Raw genomic sequence first — 23,042 nt, forward strand, 5'->3', positions numbered from 1 at the left:
TCAGGGTGCTTCTCATTTCTTCGTATCGTTTTAGTCATACTCTGTTAATGGTTTAAAATATTGACATCATCTACAATTTCATTTATGCAGTTAAAGGGGTATTTTGTGATCTCGACTTTGTTGGAGTAAGTTTGGAGGATGAGGTCATGGATCATGAAGTGCCCCTTTAATAAGAATATTTTGATATCAGGTTTTGTTTGTGACAAGAAACAGGCAAGTAGCCGGGCAGAGTCATTTCATCTCATAGGTCTTCCCAATTGGAACAAGTTGTAGAGAAATAAATTATGTCAAGATACCAATAATTAGTGCTCTTCTATTTGAAATCCTAAAAGTCTTCCAAAGAGGGAGTGAGTATGGGTTTCAAATAGTACAGACAATGAAATACTCCTTCCAGTTATGGAAGATGTAGGTAAAGCCAGTATACAAGGGGAATATTAGGTTTCAGAATAATTAACCCTAGCCAATGCCATTCGGAAAACATACTCCCTCTGTGGAAGACTGCTGTTAAATCTTTCACATGGGTAAGACCGATTTCAAATGGAATAATACCAAAGTCGACTGCTCAGTGCCAGAAGTGGGTAAGTGCAATAGCTGCCATGTGTAGCTGTCATGTGTAGATGAGTACAATGTAATGTGTGTAACTTGCCAAATGTTCACAGGGCAGCTATTGCACTTACCAACTTCTGGCACTGAGTAGTATGGTTTCCCCAATTCAAACACGAGAATCGTAAGTCAATACTTTATGATATAGTAACTTTACAAAAACTAATTACATGACTGCGTACAAGTGGCGTACTAAGCATAGCATAAGCAGACTGGCTCAGCAGGTCAAATCAATAGTTTTTCATCGTGAGTTTCATATCCATGTCTCCGTGTGTAGTACTCATAATGAAATTTAGGGAACATACTCCCGATTCCAAAACAATATAAATTTAATGTGCCTTGCACTACAGGGAGAGGTTTAGCATACCTGTCTTATGTTACACAACATGCATATCATATAAGAATTTTTATTGTTATTATTTAGGATAACTTTGACTTGAACCTGCTGAAATTTATCTTTAGAACGTAGCACATCTGTTTGAATCACCAGAAAAATTGCCAAATTGTTTCAGTCATTTTTCCATACAGAAAATATATAAGACTGAAAAGCTAATTGCTTTTGCTCAAAACCAGAATTTACTCATGATTGATGATTTTGTCTATCATGTTCGATAGATATCTTCAGACTGATGATGGTTGATCATCACTTCCTGTTTGCCGGATCCCGACTGTAGAGGGTGTATTTCCAGTCAGGAGGGGATTGTATACTTGACATGAGAGGTTGAAGGTCTAGTGTTTACACCTCTACAAGCTAGCATAATAAGTGTCTGAAAAAGTAGTTCCAAGATGTACTGTTATTCAAGTTAACATATCTTATTGTCTGTGATAGATGCTCCCCTTCTAATAAACGACCCATAATATTTTCGATGAAAAAGTGAACAAATGCAAAAATTTCCATGTCATATCATGTAAGCTCAGTGTTGGCTGTCACAATCAGTAAATGATGTGGACAAAACCTATTCTAACTTAAACATCCAGTTCATTGCCAAAATATTGTAGAATTTTGCTAAATAAATCACATCTTGCTTAAAATGCACTTCAGATGTAATTATAATAAATACTGTGAAAATATGCTGTTATGTGTGCCCCATCAGCCCATATTGGATCTGAATCCGAAAACAAACCGGAAGTGAATGCAGGACCTCAATTTCATCTTGGTTAATGCGAGAATGAAAGTGCATCATAGTCGCTGCACTTATTGTATGATACAATGAGAAAAGTTGATTCTTACAACCGAATCTTAGGAGAATCATTACCAGAATCGAGTCTGTGATTCTTGTCAAAATCTAGGCCCTGGAATGGTACTTTGCTATTTTCGGCCCAATTATCAAGTGTTTTACTGAAAATTGGCTTCTAATATTATTAACTCCCTCTTCCAAAACATTTCACTCCCTGGGGCCTAAAAATTCTTACAGACAATACGGTATCAATTGATCGGTTCCTTGCTTGCATCTTAAAGGCAAACATATTCCATTAGGATTTGAACATTCATTTCCTGGTTACATACTGAAATTCATTCCATTGTTTCTTAATCACCTGTTTATTCTTCATATCTACTCCTTGCTGAGAGAGCCATGAAAAAAAGTAACATTATACATAGTTAATATCACTATACTGCTTGATAGCATTTCATTTTGAGACAGTGACCCTATGTTGCACTTTCTAGGTAAAATATAGCTACATGAAGGAATGGTAATGCTATAATGTGTCTACAAGGAAATAATCAAGAATCAATTGGGGAAAAAGGGTGTTTGTATTTTGATGCTGTAGCCTGTAACTAGTCATGTGTATACTGCATGCATTTTGTTTCCTTTAATTTAACAGACTTGTTTAGAATATGTACGCATAAACTACTTGTCTGAAAATTGTAATTAATTTTGCCTAATTTATGGTAAATAAAGTATAGAAATGAATTGATATTTTGTTTATATTCCCCTGGCTTATAATTTCCTGAAAAAGTACTTGGCAACCATTCAGATTGGGTTGTTATGGAAATAGGGAACTGGCAGAGAGAGATGATAAGAAGGTCAGTGATCTTCACTTGGAAATTTTTGGGCCCTATTACTATTCTTACACACAAATATGAAATGGAATTTATAATAATATTGTGTTCTGGCTTTACTGCCTATCAATTTTAAGTTATTTAAACAGTCATAGGTCATTAACATGTGTATGTAAACTAGAAAAAGTGCTAAAGGGAAACCTCTTTTCTGTCTTTAAAATATGTCAAAATATACTTCATGTATATATTTTCCCTCATTGAATCAGTAGACTAGTAAAATCGGCAAGGAAATATGCATGAAAGCACATTTGTTTTCAGTTTTGCCTAGCTTTCTGTGATTTTTAGGGTAATTAAGCCTCTTGCAGTTTTGTTGTTGTCTAATTCATGATTAAGTAATTGCCTGAAATTCTAGATATAAGCAAATGAATACACAAAATAATTTATCAAACAAATAAATTAAAATCATTCAATTGAAAGTAAAAATATCATTACCAGTGAGCACCGTTATTTTTCACATAAATCGTGACATTATGAGAACCTCATTTTGTAGGGAAATCCCCTTACTACAAAGTACACAAGTATTATTTCATTTGTGACACGATGAAGCAAGATAAATATTATATCAAGGAAGTCTATTTTTCTTTTGAAACCTTACGTTCAGGCCCACTGTACGGGATACAATATATTGAAGGTGCTAAATTATGAACTCTGTTCCTGAGATACAAGAACTTTGTGTTAATTTATTGATGAATACAATAAAATAGCAACAAAATTTAATTATTTAACTTAAAATGAATTGGTGACAATTAAATGATTTTATTAGATTTGTCACATTTATGACTTACTGGTCGATTATAATTTATAATAATATAAGTCATTCAAGGCAGAGTGTTATTTATAATAATAGATTCTGATGTCCACTTATGAACTCAGAGTGTGTGTTTCCATTAGTGTTTTAGCAGGATGTAGGCGTATGCCAACAATAGAACCAGTTGGCTTGATGGTATTTCTTAGTTGTAATTTACAGGGTTGTCAAAAATTTTGGACCAAATGCATATTTTTGATTCTTGTGTTTTACTATCCATATAAGTTTTTTTCATTGTATCATAATTTTACAATTACGACACGATGAACAATGAGAGCGTTCACATGGTTAGTACTTCATCATAGTGTCGTGATCACTTTTGGTCATTCATTTTATTGCACGGTAAACATCATTCATGATGTTCACCATGTATTTGAATTGGTTCATTGAGTAACTTTGAATAAACATGATACACTGACTTGGCCGATTGGCCCTTATTTACTAACTCTAAAATGTAAAAGGAAAACATGAGAAACTGGTGTAGTAGGATTTCTGGAAAAGGGGCCTGGATAAGCCATCAAGGTGCATTTTTTGTAAAAAAGTGGTATCTATGGGTTTTTAAGTCAAGTTGTATGCTGAATCTAAAAATCATGCATACCAAAAATAATTTGTATCGACCTTCTAATTTGCATAAAAACAAAATGGCCGCCAAAATAATTAAAATAATGTTTATTGCTCAGTGTGAAAAATGCCAAGTTGTATTCAATTTTCAAGAGAAGTTTGGTATGCTGAATCCAACAATTGGATATAGTAATAAGAAAGTCATATATCAAATTGACTTAAAAAGATATAGATACCGCTTTTAACAAAAAATGCATCGAAGACCTCTATTTTCCAAAAATCCCACTAGTTTATGTGTTTGACCCCCTTGTGGCCCTTGTTGTAGACTCGGTTAGTTTCCTTATCATTTTTAGACCATAGAGTTTTCTTGATTCACCTGTCAGCGATGTCCACTATAAGGGCAGTGTATTCTTTATAATAACACGACAGAAAGACAGGATGACCACAAGCAAAATATCATAATAATTGCAGACTTCAGTATTACCCTCAGGAGTAATGGGGCTATCCATCTTTGACTGGGAATATTCTAGTTTTAAAGAAAAGCGTAATTCACCTGTTAAACATTGATTTCGGTTTTTGAATTGAATTTGTGTTTAATATGTTTTTTAGGGTCATAATTGTAATAGTCTATAACAAATTTAACTTTTTGGTGTCAAACTCCTCATACATATTTGTTTTCTTTCACTGTTTCCTTGTTTCTTTCTTTTCTCAATTTAACAAAGACAGAGAGAGAATTCAGATGTGAAAACTGAAATGACTGATTTTATTGGGCACATATTAGAAGAGGGGCGCTAATTAGGACAAATACGGTACCGAACGTTTTTTTAATTGATCACATTTGTTACTTATTTTCATCAAGCAAATCTCAAATAAATGGATAAATAAGTAGAAAAAAAAGTCAATCAGGACAAATGGATAAATTACAAATAAATGAAGGAATGAAATTGGCTAAAGAATTTAAATACAAATATACATTCAGTCAGTATACATGTACGTTGTTCAAAGAAACAAAACAACATAACTATGAAAACGGCATGCAGCAAGGTGTATTGACTATTCATTTATCACTGTAGCATTATGATTACCTTACTCCTGTTGGTAACGGAAATGTCTGATGGTGTATAGGAAATAAGCCTTGTTTTCAGATGGTACCCAGGAGGAATAACTAGCAAATGAAAATGTATACAATACCTTCAAGCAGAAATACATTGAAATACCAGTAAAATAGTCTAGCTGAATGTGGGACTTCCAATATATTTTTGCTTCTATTAGAGACTTTGCAATTTAAATTTTTAAATGACTCCCATTCCAAGCGAGCTGTATTGGGGGAGGGGGAGGTGTATGTGGGGTGGGGGAGGGGGATACTTACACACTTGAGTAATTGCTGATATGCGAGGGGTAAATTGAAGTGCATTACTTATTCCAAATTTCCATTACCTGTTTGCTTATAATATGGCACTACATAATGTAATATACATGCAGCATTTGCAGCTTATTTAATAACTAGAATCTTCAATTTGGTCCAGTGCCTTTAGACCATCATGTACTCAGATGTGATGGCCTAGAAACCAATATATTTTACTATTCTGATGCAGTTTCGTAGTACGAATCAAACTGAATCACTGTTGCCACATGAGCAAGTGATTTTACGTTATCTAAGAATATCTTGAGTCGAGACTTGGCAGGCAGTAGTCGATGACAAGAAACTAAAGGCGAGTCAAGTCACATGGGCCCCGTGTTGGATTTCACCAACGATTGCCTGCAAGCCAGAAATTATATTAAATACCATCATTTTATAAGTATTGCAAAGAAGATGACTGTTGAGAAGAACATTATTTCTGCTTCAAGGGGTAATTCCCTGATCGCGATGCATTTTTATGTGAATATAAGTAAGCGGCAGTTTTTGCAGGTTTGCTCTCTTGTTTTTGCTTAAGTTGTAGGATTGTAAACACATACAAGGAAATTCATCTGATGCAAATTTGCCAATAGGGGTATCTTTGTTTTGTCTTTGCAAATATGTTTGATTTTTGAATTGAGGCCTGATGTGATGGTTTCAAAGATGGATTAAATTGAGACAAACTAAAACTGTTGGTGATAATTGATAGCAGATTGTCTTTAGAGCAAAGTTTGAAGAAGCACTTCACGTAAATCTGTGATGTCATATCGTAGAGGTACCTGGATTCTGTGGATCGCAATGCAATATGCATGCATAGATAATGACATTATGGTTGAATGTCTTATAAAAATTTTAGTAAAATTTAATTTGTGCGAGGGAAAAAAAATATAAAACCTGTTTTGGTAATTTGATGTTAGCGATGTAATGAGAAAACTTGTGTGTAACAGATACATGCTTTCCATTATTTGCCTTGTTTAGGAGTGTCAATGGCCTACCACTACGCCAGCAGTTAAATTCATGTTAAGCTTGAACATTAATATACCGTACCAGAATATGTGATTGGCTTGGAATATTTAAAAAATAAAAATAACTGCCTTTTCAGTGTTAAAAACACAAGCAAAGCCAACTTACGAATAGAGGCCGTCAGCGTGACGTCATATGCCGCCATCTTGTGGGTACACGCTGTGATGGTCGTTCGATCTCCATGCGGGAGCAGCAAAATCACCGCGTTGATGCACGATAGCAGCTGCGTGGCAAGCTGCGCCCTGTGCGTAGTGTCCGACGCATGAACACACAGATCATTTGTATTGTACCCACAAGATGGCGAAAGGCTGACGGCCTCTATAGCAACATTAATATAATTAAATGCAAACTAATTTGCTATCTACTGAAGATAGCACATAGTTGGCATGACTACCCATCTATCTTTGGACGGCCAATTTGAGATCACAGCTTTACTTTTATTTTTGTAAGCTGCGAAAAAGATATATAGTCGACTGCTCAGTGCCAGAAGTGGGTAAGTGCAATAGCTGCCCTGTGAACATTGGCAATTTACACACAGTATATTTATACTCATCTGCACATGGCAGCTATTGCACTTACACACTTGAGTAATTGCTGATATGCGAGTGGGTAAATTGAAGTGCATTACTTATTCCAAATTTCCATTACCTGTTTGCTTATAATATGGCACTACATAATGTAATATACATGCAGCATTTGCAGCTTATTTAATAACTAGAATCTTCAAGTTTGGTCCAGTGCCTTTAGACCATCATGTACTCAGATGTGATGGCCTAGAAACCAATATATTTTACTATTCTGATGCAGTTTGGTAGTACGAATCAAACTGAATCACTGTTGCCACATGAGCAAGTGATTTTACGTTCACTAAGAATATCTTGAGTTGAGACTTGGCAGGCAGTAGTCGATGACAAGAAACTAAAGACGAATCAAGTCACATGGGCCCCGTGTTGGATTTCACCAACGATTGCCTGCAAGCCAGAAATTATATTAAATACCATCATTTTATAAGTATTGCAAAGAAGATGACTGTTGAGAAGAACATTATTTCTGCTTCAAGGGGTAATTCACTGATCGCGATGCATTTTTATGTGAATATAAGTAAGCGGCAGTTTTTGCAGGTTTGCTCTCTTGTTTTTGCTTAAGTTGTAGGATTGTAAACACATACAAGGAAATTCATCTGATGCAAATTTGCCAATAGGGGTATCTTTGTTTTGTCTTTGCAAATATATTTGATTTTTGAATTGAGGCCTGATGTGATGGTTTCAAAGATGGATTAAATTGAGACAAACTAAAACTGTTGGTGATAATTGATAGCAGATTGTCTTTAGAGCAAAGTTTGAAGAAGCACTTCACGTAAATCTGTGATGTCATATTGTAGAGGTACCTGGATCTGTGGATCGCAATGCAATATGCATGCATAGATAATGACATTATGGTTGAATGTCTTATAAAAAATTTAGTAAAATTTAATTTGTGCGAGGGAAAAAAATATAAAACCTGTTTTGGTAATTTGATGTTAGCGCTGTAATGAGAAAACTTGTGTGTAACAGATACAGGCTTTCCATTATTTGCCTTGTTTAGGAGTGTCAATGGCCTACCACTACGCCAGCAGTTAAATTCATGTTAAGCTTGAACATTAATATACGGTACCAGAATATGTGACTGGCTTGGAACATTTGAAAAATAAAAATAACTGCTTTTTCAGTGTTAAAAACACAAGCAAAGCCAACTTACGAATAGCAACATTAATATAATTAAAATATGCAAACTAATTTGCTATCTACTGAAGATAGCACATAGTTGGCATGACTACCCATCTATCTTTGGATGACCAATTTGAGATCACAGCTTTACTTTTATTTTTGTAAGCTGCGAAAAAGATATATAGTCATTGGCAATTTACACACAGTATATTAAATACTCATCTACACATGGCAGCTATTGCACTTACCAACTTCTGGCACTGAGCAGTCGTAGTGTGTAAAGAGTACTTTTGATGCATTTTTATTTTGTGAAACGGTATACTCAAAATCACACTACTGCAAATTCATATTCTTAAAATTATGCCATCTATTTCTACATTTTTGGAAACTTTTGCTTGTTATAGGAATTGCTTAATTTTTAGTGTTTTCAGGTCTATTCAAAAAAGCAAAATGATCTGTGAAAAATGTTATCTCCTGAAAAACATCATCAAATATACATTTATCGGGCATTTATTTTTTAAAGCACTGGTCTCTAGCATTGGAGTATGAATGGGAAGTCCATTTTGTGGCCTTGAACTCTGCGGCTTTACACATGCTTAGATATCTCACGGAATATAGGTCGATTTAATACAAAAATGTATTTCTCTCTATGACTTGATTGATTTTAATGTGTGTGTAGTGAATTTAGCCCTAGTTTATATATTCTCAAACAAAGATTTACATTTTAGGGCTACGTTGGTTTTGAAACTAGGGTAAGTGGTATTTATTCATGTGTTCCTTGCTTTTTTTGGACTCAAACTTAAAGCTAATTTTTAAGTGACCTTTTTTTTTAAGTGGTCAACCAATGGGTTCAATAGGTATTTTATAGTGTACCTTTAACAACAGTAAAGTGGTAATGCATTGCTTTATCCACTTTACTCATGTGTGACTTCTAACAAAAGGCGCTGGTTCCCGTAGTATTCCTCATTCAAACCAATTCAATGCATGACCTCGAGTTACCTGCATGACTTTGGCGGGCTATTTTGACACAGTCATGGTTGCACATGCAGGTACTTCTTTTGAAATTCCTAAACAAGGTATAGCAGTCGCTGGTAGGATATGCAGCTTATTGAACACGGATAACCTCTATTACTCTGTTTGTGGTACTTGTAATTTCAATTTAAAGGGCATTTTGGGATCCACAGCCTCATGATCAGGGATGTAGCTAGACCAAGTTGAGTGCCGGCTAATTTTACTATCAAATTAGAGTGCTGCCTCGGGCACAATCTTTTTTTTTTACTCAAGAATCTAGGATTATAGTTATAGCTACAATATAGCAAAATTATAAAGTCATACTGAGAGTAACATTTCAGAACATAACCAGGGTCCACATGGTCTAGATAGGGAATGGGTAATCTATCCAAGTAAAGAACATGCTGAAGTGGTGTCAATCAACATTTTCTGTTTTGGTATGTCACCAGAGCATTCTGAAACATTTACCCCAGGATGACATTGAACCATTATAAGCTTATAGGATTTATAGGACATAGATAGGGCAAACTAGAACTTATAATATAGGCCTAATACATAAGTTGTTTTTTACACAATTAGAACTTTGTCAAATTTGGACACTGTATAAATCCTGGTCCATGAATATTAAAATAACGTACAAGAATTTTTCAGGTAGTCAACAACTACACTAATAAATAGTTGGTATGCATGTGTGGCTGGGGGTCCATAGATAATTGAGTGACAGTAACATGATGTTTGGACATCTTCCAGGAAATGCATTGGTGGTCATGTGAATTGAATACCAACTGCCAAGATTCTTCATCTGGGAGACCACTAAATATTTCCAATAAACCACAGTATTCAGAAATATTCAAACAATGAAATTTAGCTGTTTATAAAAGCAGTAGGTAAATAAATAAGCTAACATCAGAGCATTAGTTTGCGATCAGGACAAAATCCATCACGACCCAGCTTGATCAAAACATGTGCACCATTTGGTGGGTAAACTTGTGCCCAGATTGTTCATCACCGACTTCACCGTAGATGCATGCCATGTATGTTAGAGATTGGATGATTAATGTTTCAACAGAATGTTGAAATGTATGTGTGAGTTTTTGAAGTGCCAACCTGCTGTCATATCTGGTATCTGTTGCATTAAATGGCAAACCGTCTCTATGTATTATGATGACTGACTGACTCTAAAATTGGGAGCAATTTCAAGACTATGTGTAGTTTGTTGGTGTATTAAAATAATTCTGCATCTCATCCTGGACCAAAGGGATCTTGAGGTATGCTATTACGGTTTTATAGGATTCTGTGGCTTCTGAATGGGGAAACGGAAACAGATACTGTAAAACACTGTTGCTGCTTCGCTAACATTTCAGATATTTTATCCAATGAAGTTTTACTGTGTAGTTGCTGATGATGAACTATTCCATATGTGAGAATCTGGTCCATGGGGGCCAAAGGAGGCATTTTTGAAAATTGAGTTACTGTAATTAGTACATTACACATTCAATAGGCTATCATTTACTGAAAACACCAAAGGTATAGCATTTTATTGTTTTTTACTCTGTATTTTTACCTTTATCTCAGCTTCAAATTTAGGCCTACCTAAATTGTAAAGGAGTATATAATATTCATGCAAACTCTCATAGTAAACTTGCAACAGTTACAGTAAATGTTACTATCAAAGACATTATTTTTGTCTCAGGAATTGGTCAGAAATTGCATTTTTTACATGAGGTCTTGGCAAGTGTAATATAAGTCTATAGCACTAATATGCGCAGAAGCAGAAAATCCATCAAAATTAAAACCACTGTGAAAATTACAGCTTATATGGTAGGGCCTACACAAAATTACGATCAAAGGATCAACCTGCCGGCAGCAAAAATGTACTCCAGTCTAAGAGCCTGTTTATACTGAGCACCTCGCATTACTGCGAATTCACCTTCACACACATTTTAATCCTGTCATCTACATTGGGTCGTTTCTACTGGGCTGTAAATGCAGGGTAACGATTCACTACTCATGTATTTAGTGGGGAAGGTGGAAGACCAGAAAATATTTTTCATGACCTTCAAGGTCAAATTCGAATGCTTCTGCTGTATTGTAGTAGGCTAACTTCCTGTGTCACCCACCAAATCTTCACCCGAACTGTTTCTACTGGGATTATGTTACAGCGTATTCACCACTATTAACCATCTCATAAGGTAGTTGACAGTAGATGATAAGGTTCACTCGCATCAACCTCCACCTGTTCGGTTTCTACTGGAGCTGTTACCACGTATACCTCGCATCATCCTGCATTAACTCGAATTCACCCGCAACTGCTTGCTCAGTAGAAACACGCTATATAACTAGTTGACAAAAATAGTTGGCTGGAAATACTAGTGAATGTTGAAAACATTATGTACTCAAATTGTAATTGTAATTGTACTACATGTAAAACACATTTTGCATGTTTTTCCATTTTTTTTCTCCTTTTTCTGTAACTCAAATGATCTTTTAAGTTTCTTCTCCCATTTAGTAACTTGATTCCTAAGAGATGCCTCTTGGCAAACAGCGCTCTTGACCTGGTTTACATGGATGCAATTAGAATGTCAAAAGAGGCTCCTTTACTCAGCTAACTGGAATAAGCATGAGCAGCTTGTTATTATAGAAATACTGACTGGAAACAAGTGGGCAGATAGGAACAGACTGCGTTTGTCAATAAATCTGCGTAAATTAAAAAAATGAGCAAAGCACACTCTGCGTAGATGGTGCCCATAAGAATGCTAGTTTAAAATTTGTCGGAAATAAGAAGAAATGAACATGCAAAATTGTCCCTAACATTGGGGAAGTTTACCCATAACGCAACAAAATGAAAAAAAAAATTACCCTAAAATTTCACAAAAATCTTGAAAAGATAGAAACACGCTTTATAACTAGTTGACAAAAATAGTTGGCTTGAAATACTAGTGAATTTTAGTATAATTAGTTGACAAAAATAGTTGATTTGAAATACTAGTGAATGTGGAACACATTATGTACTCAAATTGTAATTATACTACATGCATGTAAAACACATTTTGCATGTTTTCCCCTTTTTTCTCTCTCTTTTTTTATAACTCAAATGATCTTTTAAGTTTCTTCTCCCATTTAGTAACTTGATTCCTAAGAGATGCCTCTTGGCAAACAGCGCTCTTGACCTGGTTTACATGGATGCAATTAGAATGTCAAAAGAGGCTCCTTTACTCAGCTAACTGGAATAAGCATGAGCAGCTTGTTATTATAGAAATACTGACTGGAAACAAGTGGGTAGATAGGCATAGACTTAACAGGTTTTAAGTCTTATACTTTGTTTTAAGTCTTATACTTTGTCAATGAATTCCTAACTTGCATCTGTGTAAATTTAAAAAATGAGTAAAGCACACTCTGCGTAGATGGTGACCATAAGAATGCTAGTTTAAAATTTGTCGGAAAGAAGAAGACGAAGAAACGATTGTGTAAAATTTTACCTAACATTGGGGCAAGTTTACCCATAAGGCAACAAAACAAAAAAAATTACCTAAAATTTCACAAAAAGCTGGAAAAGAAAGAAACATGCTTTATAACTAGTTGACAAAAATAGTTGGCTTGAAATACTAGTGAATGTGGAAACCATTATGTAAAACACATTTTGCATGTTTTTCCCTTTTTTCTCTCTCTTTTTTCTGTAACTCAAATGATCTTTTAAGTTTCTTCTCACATTTAGTAACTTGATTCGTAAGAGATGCCTCTTGGCAAACAGCGCTCTTGACCTGGTTTACATGGATGCAATTAGAATGTCAAAAGAGGCTCCTTTACTCAGCTAACTGGAATAAGCATGAGCAGCTTGTTATTATAGAAATACTGACTGGAAACAAGTGGGCAGATAGGCACAGACTTAACAGGTTTTAAGTCTTATATACTATGTTCAACTCGCAATAGGTGATAATTATTTGGTTTTGGTACTGCGTTTGTCAATAAATCTGCGTAAATTACAAAAATGAGCAAAGCACACTCTGCGTAGATGGTGACCATAAGAATGCTAGTTTAAAATTTGTCGGAAAGAAGAAGACGAAGAAACGATTGTGTAAAATTTTACCTAACATTGGGGAAAGTTTACCCATAAGGCAACAAAACAAAAAAAATTACCTAAAATTTCACAAAAAGCTGGAAAAGAAAGAAACATGCTTTATAACTAGTTGACAAAAATAGTTGGCTTGAAATACTAGTGAATGTGGAAACCATTATGTAAAACACATTTTGCATGTTTTTCCCTTTTTTCTCTCTTTTTTTCTGTAACTCAAATGATCTTTTAAGTTTCTTGTCACATTTAGTAACTTGATTCCTAAGAGATGCCTCTTGGCAAACAGCGCTCTTGACCTGGTTTACATGGATGCAATTAGAATGTCAAAAGAGGCTCCTTTACTCAGCTAACTGGAATAAGCATGAGCAGCGTGTTATTATAGAAATACTGACTGGAAACAAGTGGGCAGATAGGAACAGACTTAACAGGTTTTAAGTCTTATACTTTGTTCAACTCGCAATAGGTGATAATTATTTGATTTTGTTACTGCGTTTGTCAATAAATTCCTAACATGCATCTGCGTAAATTCATCAAAAAATGAGCAAAGCACACTCTGCATAGATGGTGCCCATAATGTATTCCAATCTTTTAAAATGTTTAAAGTCAACACTCTCAGAATGCTTAAGTTTAAAATTTGTTGGTTAAAAAACGATTGTGGAAAATTTTTACCTGACATTAAGGAATGTTTACCCAATAATGGCAAATTTTTAGCAAATCTAACCAATAGTTGGGTAATATATTGGGCAAAAGTTCTTAACCAACTGTTTGAATGTGTACCTACGAGACCAACTTGACATGTAACCAACTGTTGATTCACAGGTGAACAACTGAAGAGTTCGTTCAAATAGTTTGCTAAATTTTGGGTAAAATTTACCCAATCATTTGTATCCATTTTCGTTTGTATCTATGAAAGATGCTGGATGGGATGCTACATGCATGGAGGTACCTCTTTGGATGGAGGAAGGCCTCATTTAGTCATACTGACATGACCAGTGAGTGGCCAGTGATGACCTGTCAAGATGATTACAGTAAGGATGCATAGATCATGAATAGAATAAATGGTTGACACGCACATCTGAGGTGAACATGGAATATATATGAACAAATGATTCTGTTAAATAGTAACGATTTCAATAACATGATAAATGTGACCTTTCAGTATACTAGCAAGATGTGAGGCACATGAATCACACTGTCTTACACTGTCTTATTTCAGTATGATGTGCACAAACATGCTTACACATTTCAAGGGATCAAGTTAACCAACTCTTACTGGTACGGTGCCCTACCTCGCAAAATTTTTGTGTAATAAATGCTTCAACATGTATACATGATGTTATAAAGTATATCGACTGGTCAGTGCTAGAAGTGGGTAAGTGCAATAGCTGCCATGTGCAGCTTCTATGTGTAGATGAGTACAATATGCTGTGTGTACATTGCCAAATTTTCACAGGGCAGCTATTGCACTTACCCACTTCATGCACTGAGCAACCGATATGTGAAATATCTTAGAGAGAGGGTTCAAGTTCAACTAAACTAAACACATATGGTGTAAATTGTGCTGGAAACCATTGTGTACTGTTATCACAGTGCTCAATTCTTTTGAATATGTTTTGAAAGAAAATGCTTTGATGTGTTAAATTGAAGTAAAATGTGATACACTTTACATTTAGAAATAGATCCATAAGTGTTCCTGGAGGCACAAAGGCATTACATTTACAAGCTAGACCACCTGTTCTGTGCAAAACATTATCATCAAAAAATTTACAGCTCAAAACGAATAGATGCTGGAGTGCCAAACTTGAATCTTACCGGGCAAACTTGACCGCATTCAATATTTGAGAAGATACATTTATTTCAAAGAAAGTTTGGTGAACTTGGCCAATTTGTTGAATTTCTAGTGAGAAATACAATGGGTAAATATACAGTGTGGTCTTTAATAAATATTGGGGGGGGGGGCAAAATTGTCAATTGGGAATGGGAGGGTTGAAAATTTTTTTAAACAAAGGCAAACTTCCTTGTATGGGGAGTTGCATACCTGCCAACTAGTACGATTTTGTCGTATTTAATTTATTAGTACGATTTCTAGATTTCCATTTCAATATATGTATGATTTTAACAAAATATGAACTTGTATGTTACTTCCAAACTTGAGGGGACCCAATCGACAACCTTATCCCCAATTTGTCTTCATAAAACTGAGAGTTTAGTATGGAGTTTGGTATTTCATTATCCCAGTAATATACCCTCAATATGTTTCATTTGGACAAAAATGTGGTGAATTATAGTAACCAAAGTGGAAGTATGTAGGCCTACTATATTGTTGGGCAATGTTATACACATTTTAATTCTCATATCAAACCCACTGGAGCTATGCAACTCAAAAATTAGGAAAAATTGTTTTACTGGTAGGCCTTGATGTAAGATAAAAAACAGAATATGAAAAAAAATCGGACTAGACCCCTTCAAGAAATTACAGAAATGTGTAAATATAAGATACTAAAATGTACAAGAACAGCACTAATTCATCTGATTCCATGTGGATATACAAAGCACATGACTTGTATAGAAAAGGTGTGAAATGTCAAAAGCCAATTGGATTAACATAGCCTGCACCACTGCCTAATTTGAGTACTTAAAAGAAGCTGTCATTGCCTCAGACTGGAGAGCAAAAAGCATAAAAATATGATGGCAATCTTTAAAATGTGTGTTTTGTCTCCAATTTCTAATTTACTCATAGTCTCAATAGTTTGTTTCCTTTGACACGGCAAATTTAAATTTAGATCAAATTTTCACGTCTAATATATCAAGGCTGTCACACGTGTAATAAATGTTGATGAGGTGATATATGAAACAACTTTACATGTTATTATTAGTTATTGTAAGATAGTGAAGACATTTTAAGTGATGTAAATGCTGCAAGCAACATTGCTTTCATGTACAGGAGATATTTTATCATGAGCTAAATGGACACATACAGCAGGCTTAATCTCTTGCATGCAAATGGCAAATGAATTGGATTATTTATAAAATTTCAGAAATTCCAAAGTTAATGGTGATTTATAAAATCAGTACAAATAGCAAATTCCAGCATCAAGAAATAGGTCCTGTATCGGGTCAGTAGTTCTTAATATAGCTTATGTAGGGAATAGTTGGACACACGAGTAGCGGAACCGATTGCGGTGTACGTACGTGTGCTCAGAACATTTGAATTACTGCCCTCAGGCTTATGACAATCTATCACACTACATACATTTAAAATTCATGGTTGCTACTGAAGTCTTCATTTTACTATTGAGTGTGTGGAGTGGCTGGCACAGGAAAGTTAAAAAAAAGAAGAAGGCCTCAACATAGCCCCTGTAGTCACAGTGTGATAGCTCATGCAATATTGAACAAGTCTTGTTACACTGTCCTGCACAGTGAGGACGTCGTCGTACCACGTACATCGACCTATTTTAGAGTCGATCTAAAAGCCTCTGTTTGATAAATGGGGTGGATCACAGAGCGAGAATATGGATTTATGTTGTAGGATATATTTGGGAATTTAGATGAACAGTTCTCAGTCAACCTGTAACTGTGGATAAAATGAGAGAAATATATTAAGTTAAAGGATAAATCAGTGATTGAAACATGCATATTGGGTCACTGGTGACTTGGTACATTTGCGGCACTTTTCAGTAGAACAATTTACGGTTGGTTCTATATGTTTCGTGACTTTCGTCAAAAGTAAAGTTCATGCATGTTACTCCTAGTTCCAGTTGAAAGTCCCATTTTTTGTCAGCATTATTTCACATTCATGTTGTTACTTAATGATCAATATGCAGAATTTTAGACAGTTTTTATACAGAGGTGTAAGTCTTCCGGAAATTCCCGGAATTGTGGCCAAAAAAAAAAAAAATTCCGGAAATGTAAAATGAGGGGGTGATACCCTGCAGCCTATTCCCCGGACAAGCCCCCTTGCACTTCCGGAAATTTGGCGAGCATGTTTTTCAGGGAGTGGATCGTTACCTCACTTACACCTCTGTTTATAATCTTAAGTAGCAATCACAAACTTAGGCAGCAAGTAATGGAATATCAGCAGTTGACAACCGTTGTAACTATTGTAGTATGCTATCATTAGTACTAGTAGATAACCATAATTTGTGCTATCAGCAGTAAAGATCTTCAAGTTGTGTTATCAGCAGTAGATAGCTATAATTTGTGCTATCAGCCGTAGATAGCAATTATAAAATGTGATATCAGCAAAAAGGTTGCTGTAAATTGTGCTGTCAACAGCGCATGGTCATAGTCTGCTATCAGCAGTAGATAGCCATAATTTGTGCTATCAGCAGTAGATAGCCATAATTTGTGCTATCAGTATCAGCAGTAGTTAGCCATAATTTGTGCTATCAACAGTAGATAGACATAAAGTGTGCTATCAGCAGTAGATAGCCATGATTTGTGCTATCAGCAGTAGATAGCCATAATTTGTGCTATCAGCAGGAGATAGCCATAATTTGTGCCATCAGTATCAGCAGTAGTTAGCCATAATTTGTGCTATCAACAGTAGATAGACATAATTTGTGCTTTCAGCAGTAAATAGCCATAATTTGTGCTATCGGCAGTAGATAGCCATAAATTGTGCTCTCAGCAGTAGATAGCCATAAATTGTGCTATCAGCAGTAGATAGCTGTAATTTGTGCTATCAGCAGTAGATAGCTCTAAATTGTGCTATCAAAATTAGATAAGTGTAATTATTTGTTCTATCTACATCAGATAGCCATAATAATTATGTGCTATCAGCAGTAGATAGCCATAAGTTGTGCTATTAGCTTAGATAGCCATAATTTGTGCTATCAGCAGTAGAGAGCCCCAAGTTGTACTATCAGCAGTAGATAGCGATAATTTGGAACTATTATTCCAAATTTATGGCAAGAAATATACTTCAGATGAATTTCTGAAGTACTCAGTACTCAGGTAGATCAAATTGGATTTGAAGTTATGGTAGAGGGGAATAACATGTAAGCACAGCAACACTGACAGGAGAGTGTGCCTGTCGCACCTTGCCAATACAATGACATCGATGGTGTCGTTGTCCATTACCTGGTTCAGGTTACGTGATTTTCTTTCGTATCGGCGGCAATCAAAATTGCCTAAAGCATATATGTAGTGTACTGTGAACAGTCTTATTTCATGGTAAAATTTTTTGTGTTAACTTAAAAACCTGCTATTTTGTGGCATGGAATTTTCACAATCTTCCTCAAATAGGCATTGGTTAATAAAATTTTGTGGTGACACAATTTGTCAGATCAAAATATTCGAACAAATTTGGCGATATTAAATTCTGTTAAAATAATATTGTTTTATTGCTGCATCCACCATGCACCACTATTCCACTAACTAGCTACATTTGACGCTCTTAGGTAAATATATTGGTGTCAACCATGTCAACTAAATGCAGTGTATAGCATTTTGGCCGTGTGTGGAGCAGGTTGTCTTTGGACCATGACTGATGGGAAATCCAGAACTTTAATGTGTTCTTTGCATGTTACAATGTGTTTAATCTTCTTGTGGCGGTGTCGCTATCATTATTCAAAGACAAAGACTGGTATATAACAAAAGGAAGTGTTTCAGCCATTTGTCCTTTTCTGTCCTTTAGTTATATACAAAATGTAGAGTGATGGGTGAAATAGCTAATAGAGAAGAACCTATTTTTTAATGCCTTTTTTGTGTCACAATGGTAGGTTCAGAAAAAAACCCACATGAAAATGTTTGTGTGTATAAATAAAACCATTTTATTGAAATCAAATATCTTTCATCAGTTGAAGTATGAATATTTTATTTGCTTTGCATCCAAAGAGTTAATTCAATGTACTATCTTTGTTTTTCTTTGCTACAGAGAGAAAAGACCACCGAAGACCCATGATGCCTCATCACTGTCAACGACACAAACTAGGGGAGCGCAAAGAAAGGAAACCAATGAAGGCAACAGCAGCTGCAACTCAGACACACAAGGATCCAGGAAACAGTCGCCAAGGAGAGGCAAGGCCAGGATGTCGGGGGCTAACCGGGAAGAGGCCAAATATGAACGAGAGGTAAGCTTACCTTTAGAAACTATGTGTACATACATTAATGTTGTTCAGTTTTTTAACGTGCGAAACATGGTGGTCATGTGAGAGTTGAATGACAGTGATTTTGCACAAACATTTATTCCATTTGTAAATTTAGTCAGATTATAGAGCAAACCAGAAAATTTTGAACTGCATTGCTATCGGTTAAAGCCGTTTATAGTAGTATCAGAATATCGTAGTAGACATACTAGGCTATACAGTGGAGTATGAGCCACACACACAATTTGTAGCAAGGCAGTTTGTAAGTCAAAGCACAGAGGTTCTCAACTTCATTTGATTAAGGGCTGGCCACATGGTAACCAAACACATTTCAAACATACATGCTGGAGGGCCAAATACACCCCATTTGTTATGTTTTCCTTTACAGTATATGTGACGTGTCATTTCAAAAGGAGACACTTTTGGGCAGGATCGTAAATGGAGAAATAGCCAAAAATAGCCAAAAATCTGCCCGGGTGTGATTTTTTCACAATTTGGGTTTGTTGCGAATTTGTGATGTTATTAATGTTAAAAATATTGTCTGATATTTTCAGACTGGAATATAACTGGCATCTTGTATTTTTTGAGACATTTTTCAAGGCATTTCCTACTCTCAACATCGTCAATGATATTTTTAAAGGTCGATATCTCTATTTCCAATTTTATAATACCATAACTTACAAACTCAATATCTTCGCTTAGGAATGTCCGATTTCATCGGGGAAAACGTCGTGGTGGAGCAAAATATCTCTTTATTTAAGATATGTAAAACCTTCAAATTGAGAACCTGCCCAAAAGTGTCTCCTTTTGACATGACACGTCACATATAGTTCTTGAAGGGCCAAATATCAGTGGTTGGCGAGCCGCATTTGGCCTGTGTGCCTCCTATTTAGAACTCCTGTTATAGCAGTTCATGGCAGCCACTGTAAATTGTAATGTTTCCATCAAGTCCAAACATTCAAAATATACAACACGAGCAGAGGCCGATCAAAATACCATCTACATTCAGAGTTAACATTTCTGGCTGATGGATTTCATGATATGCAAAATGTCATGCACTGATGGGGTCTAGTGGTTTGATGTCATGTGGTGGTATAACCTAAAATTGGCTTGAAATGTTAACATGGTTATTGTTAGGTAATTTTTGTGTGCTATGGATAATTTGAAATTCAAATCTTAAATATGTTTCATCTATCCCCGAAATGATATTTTCTAAACATAAATGACCATGTACTTCAAGTGTCGTGTGTACCTTTTGGCAGAGACCATTTCATTGCATTACGGGTGACCAGTATAATCCTGGTTCAAGTAGAACAACTTGAAAGAGAGATCATGAATTCGCAGACATTTTTTCTTGCAGTTGCGAGTTCCATGGAAGCTGGAAAATACAGTATGAAATGAAGTTGTAAGATTGAGTAGCACTATGTATATTTGTGTTTTCATTTATCACAAAGATAGTTATATTTAGGTAAATATATTCCACTCTGGCAGTGGCGGCGCCAGGAATTTTTTGTTACTGGGGCATTGGGAGGCAAATTGAATTTTTTTTTTTTTTTGGGGGGGTTGTTCCCATTCATTACCGCAAAAAAGTGGAAATTTTTTGTAATTTTGGGTTTTTACTGGGGGCAACAGGGTGGGCAAGAGTTCTGACTGGGGGAAAGTGCTACCCCACTCCCATCCCCCGTCTCCCCGTAGCGGCACCGCCACTGCACTCTGGAGACCTGGACAGTTGTCTACTACCTAAATTTACATGGCGATACTTAATGATGATCATTCTGCAACTAATTAAGCCTAGTGTATATAGCTGTGTCATTTTGGTTCATTTTATGTTGACAGTATTGTTAGAGTGCCATGATAGATTTCTGATTCATTATGCGTGGCTAGAGTGATGGAGCCTTTACACAACTAGGCCCAGGTCTTAATTAATGGTAAGACACCACAGGTTTGTTTGTGTTTGGTACATGATGACCATATTTTAAGAACGAAAAGACCCAATAATTAAACTGCTCTTCATGAGTGCTACATCTTCTGTAAGATGCATGGACAATGGATGATACTTTACAGAACACAGAAAGCAGCCTTTTCAGATGAATGCAGTCATTTTTAGAAAATTGTGAGCTGCCTTGTGTCACTTTATAACACTGATTACATCAGAACTAGAGTATTTAGGCCTATATCATACAGAGCTTGTATCTGGTATTATAGTACAGGGCATGCACTAATCACATGAACCATGTGTATTTATATGCTATTTATCCATCCACAATCATGTATGCCTCTAAATGAGTTCTAAAATAAGTTTTTGATGAAAGTGACGAAATGCAGACACCCTCCACAAGAAGCATTATTTGGAGTTAAACTTGCCTATATTACTGAATACTGATACAGGTGGCTGTATAATCATGTATTATTGTAAAACCAATAATTGTAATGTTTTGTGGCGGGTGTCTGCCTGTAATAAAGCTACTCATTTAGAGATGGAATTCTACGATATGTAAAAATGATGGAGGAATTGGTAACTGACTGGCATTCTTAAATTTGATTGTTCCCTGTTTATGGTGCTTTTTAATTGTTGCCTCTATTACTGATACAGGTGGCTGTGTAATCATGTATTATTGTAAGACCAATAATTGTAATGTTTTGTGGTGGGTGTCTGCCTGTAATAAAGCTACTCATTTAGAGATGGAATTCTACGATATGTAAAAATGATGGAGGAATTGGTAACTGACTGGCATTCTTAAATTTGATTGTTCCCTGTTTATGGTGCTTTTTAATTGTTGCCTCTATTACTGATACAGGTGGCTGTGTAATCATGTATTATTGTAAGACCAATAATTGTAATGTTTTGTGGTGGGTGTCTGCCTGTAATAAAGCTACTCATTTAGAGATGGAATTCTACGATATGTAAAAATGATGGAGGAATTGGTAACTGACTGGCATTCTTAAATTTGATTGTTCCCTGTTTATGGTGCTTTTTAATTGTTGCAAAACATTGTAGAACTTATATTGGTTCTCGGGGTCACTTCAGATGTTCACCAGCAATTCGTGACAAAGTATTGTAAAAATACATTTAGTTCTTCTCTTTTGCCAATAGTATTGCTGAGATTGGTATTTTTTTGTTCATTTCACTTCTGGCAGGTCAATATAATTTTGATATCATTTCAGCGCTGCACTTCAACAAAAGATGGCTGGTAGTTTCCTTCCTGTGTAAGAAGTAATAACTGCAAATTGCGTAATATAATTAGAAGGAATAATTATTTATGATTGTGCAATATGCTGTAGGTCAACCTGGCTTGTGAATAAATATTTTGATTATTACTGCAAAATCACTTGACTGTAAATTGTTGTCCATGACACATAAATATTTTAGTTATTGCTAAAAAATCAGTGACTTGTACAGCTTTCATTTACATAAATAAAATTGCTCAATGCCCAGCAAACACAAAATATTTTACAGAAAATGTTATGTTGGGTTTGAATAAAAGGTATATATAATGGGTATAAAACGTTTTGATTACATTCAAAAATAACTTATATTTATTGTAGAGGTTTTTTTTACATAAAACGTTTTAAAAACCTTTCGACAAAAAACCAAAGCAAGTTTTTATAATACGTTTACATACACCAGTAATTTTGTGTTTGCTTGGCTACTGAAAATGTCATCAATGAGCGAGATATTTTTCATGATTTTGCAGGATCCACATTTTGGCAAAT

At 35.4% G+C, this 23,042-nt stretch overlaps 1 protein-coding gene across 2 annotated transcripts in view; it reads left to right on the plus strand.

Annotated features, from left to right (window-relative positions):
• The window catches only part of LOC140148784 (uncharacterized), a 190,671-nt gene that overhangs the window by 80,129 nt on the left and 87,500 nt on the right, over positions 1 to 23,042 (plus strand). For both annotated transcript variants that reach the window (XM_072170852.1, XM_072170854.1), the window contains one exon: positions 19,118 to 19,313. In XM_072170852.1, coding sequence (XP_072026953.1) covers positions 19,118 to 19,313 — 196 coding nt within the window. The remainder of the gene's footprint in view (positions 1 to 19,117; positions 19,314 to 23,042) is intronic.

The sequence above is a fragment of the Amphiura filiformis genome, chromosome 3 (genome assembly GCF_039555335.1).
Source record: "Amphiura filiformis chromosome 3, Afil_fr2py, whole genome shotgun sequence".
In the NCBI taxonomy this organism is placed as follows: Eukaryota; Metazoa; Echinodermata; class Ophiuroidea; order Amphilepidida; family Amphiuridae; genus Amphiura; species Amphiura filiformis.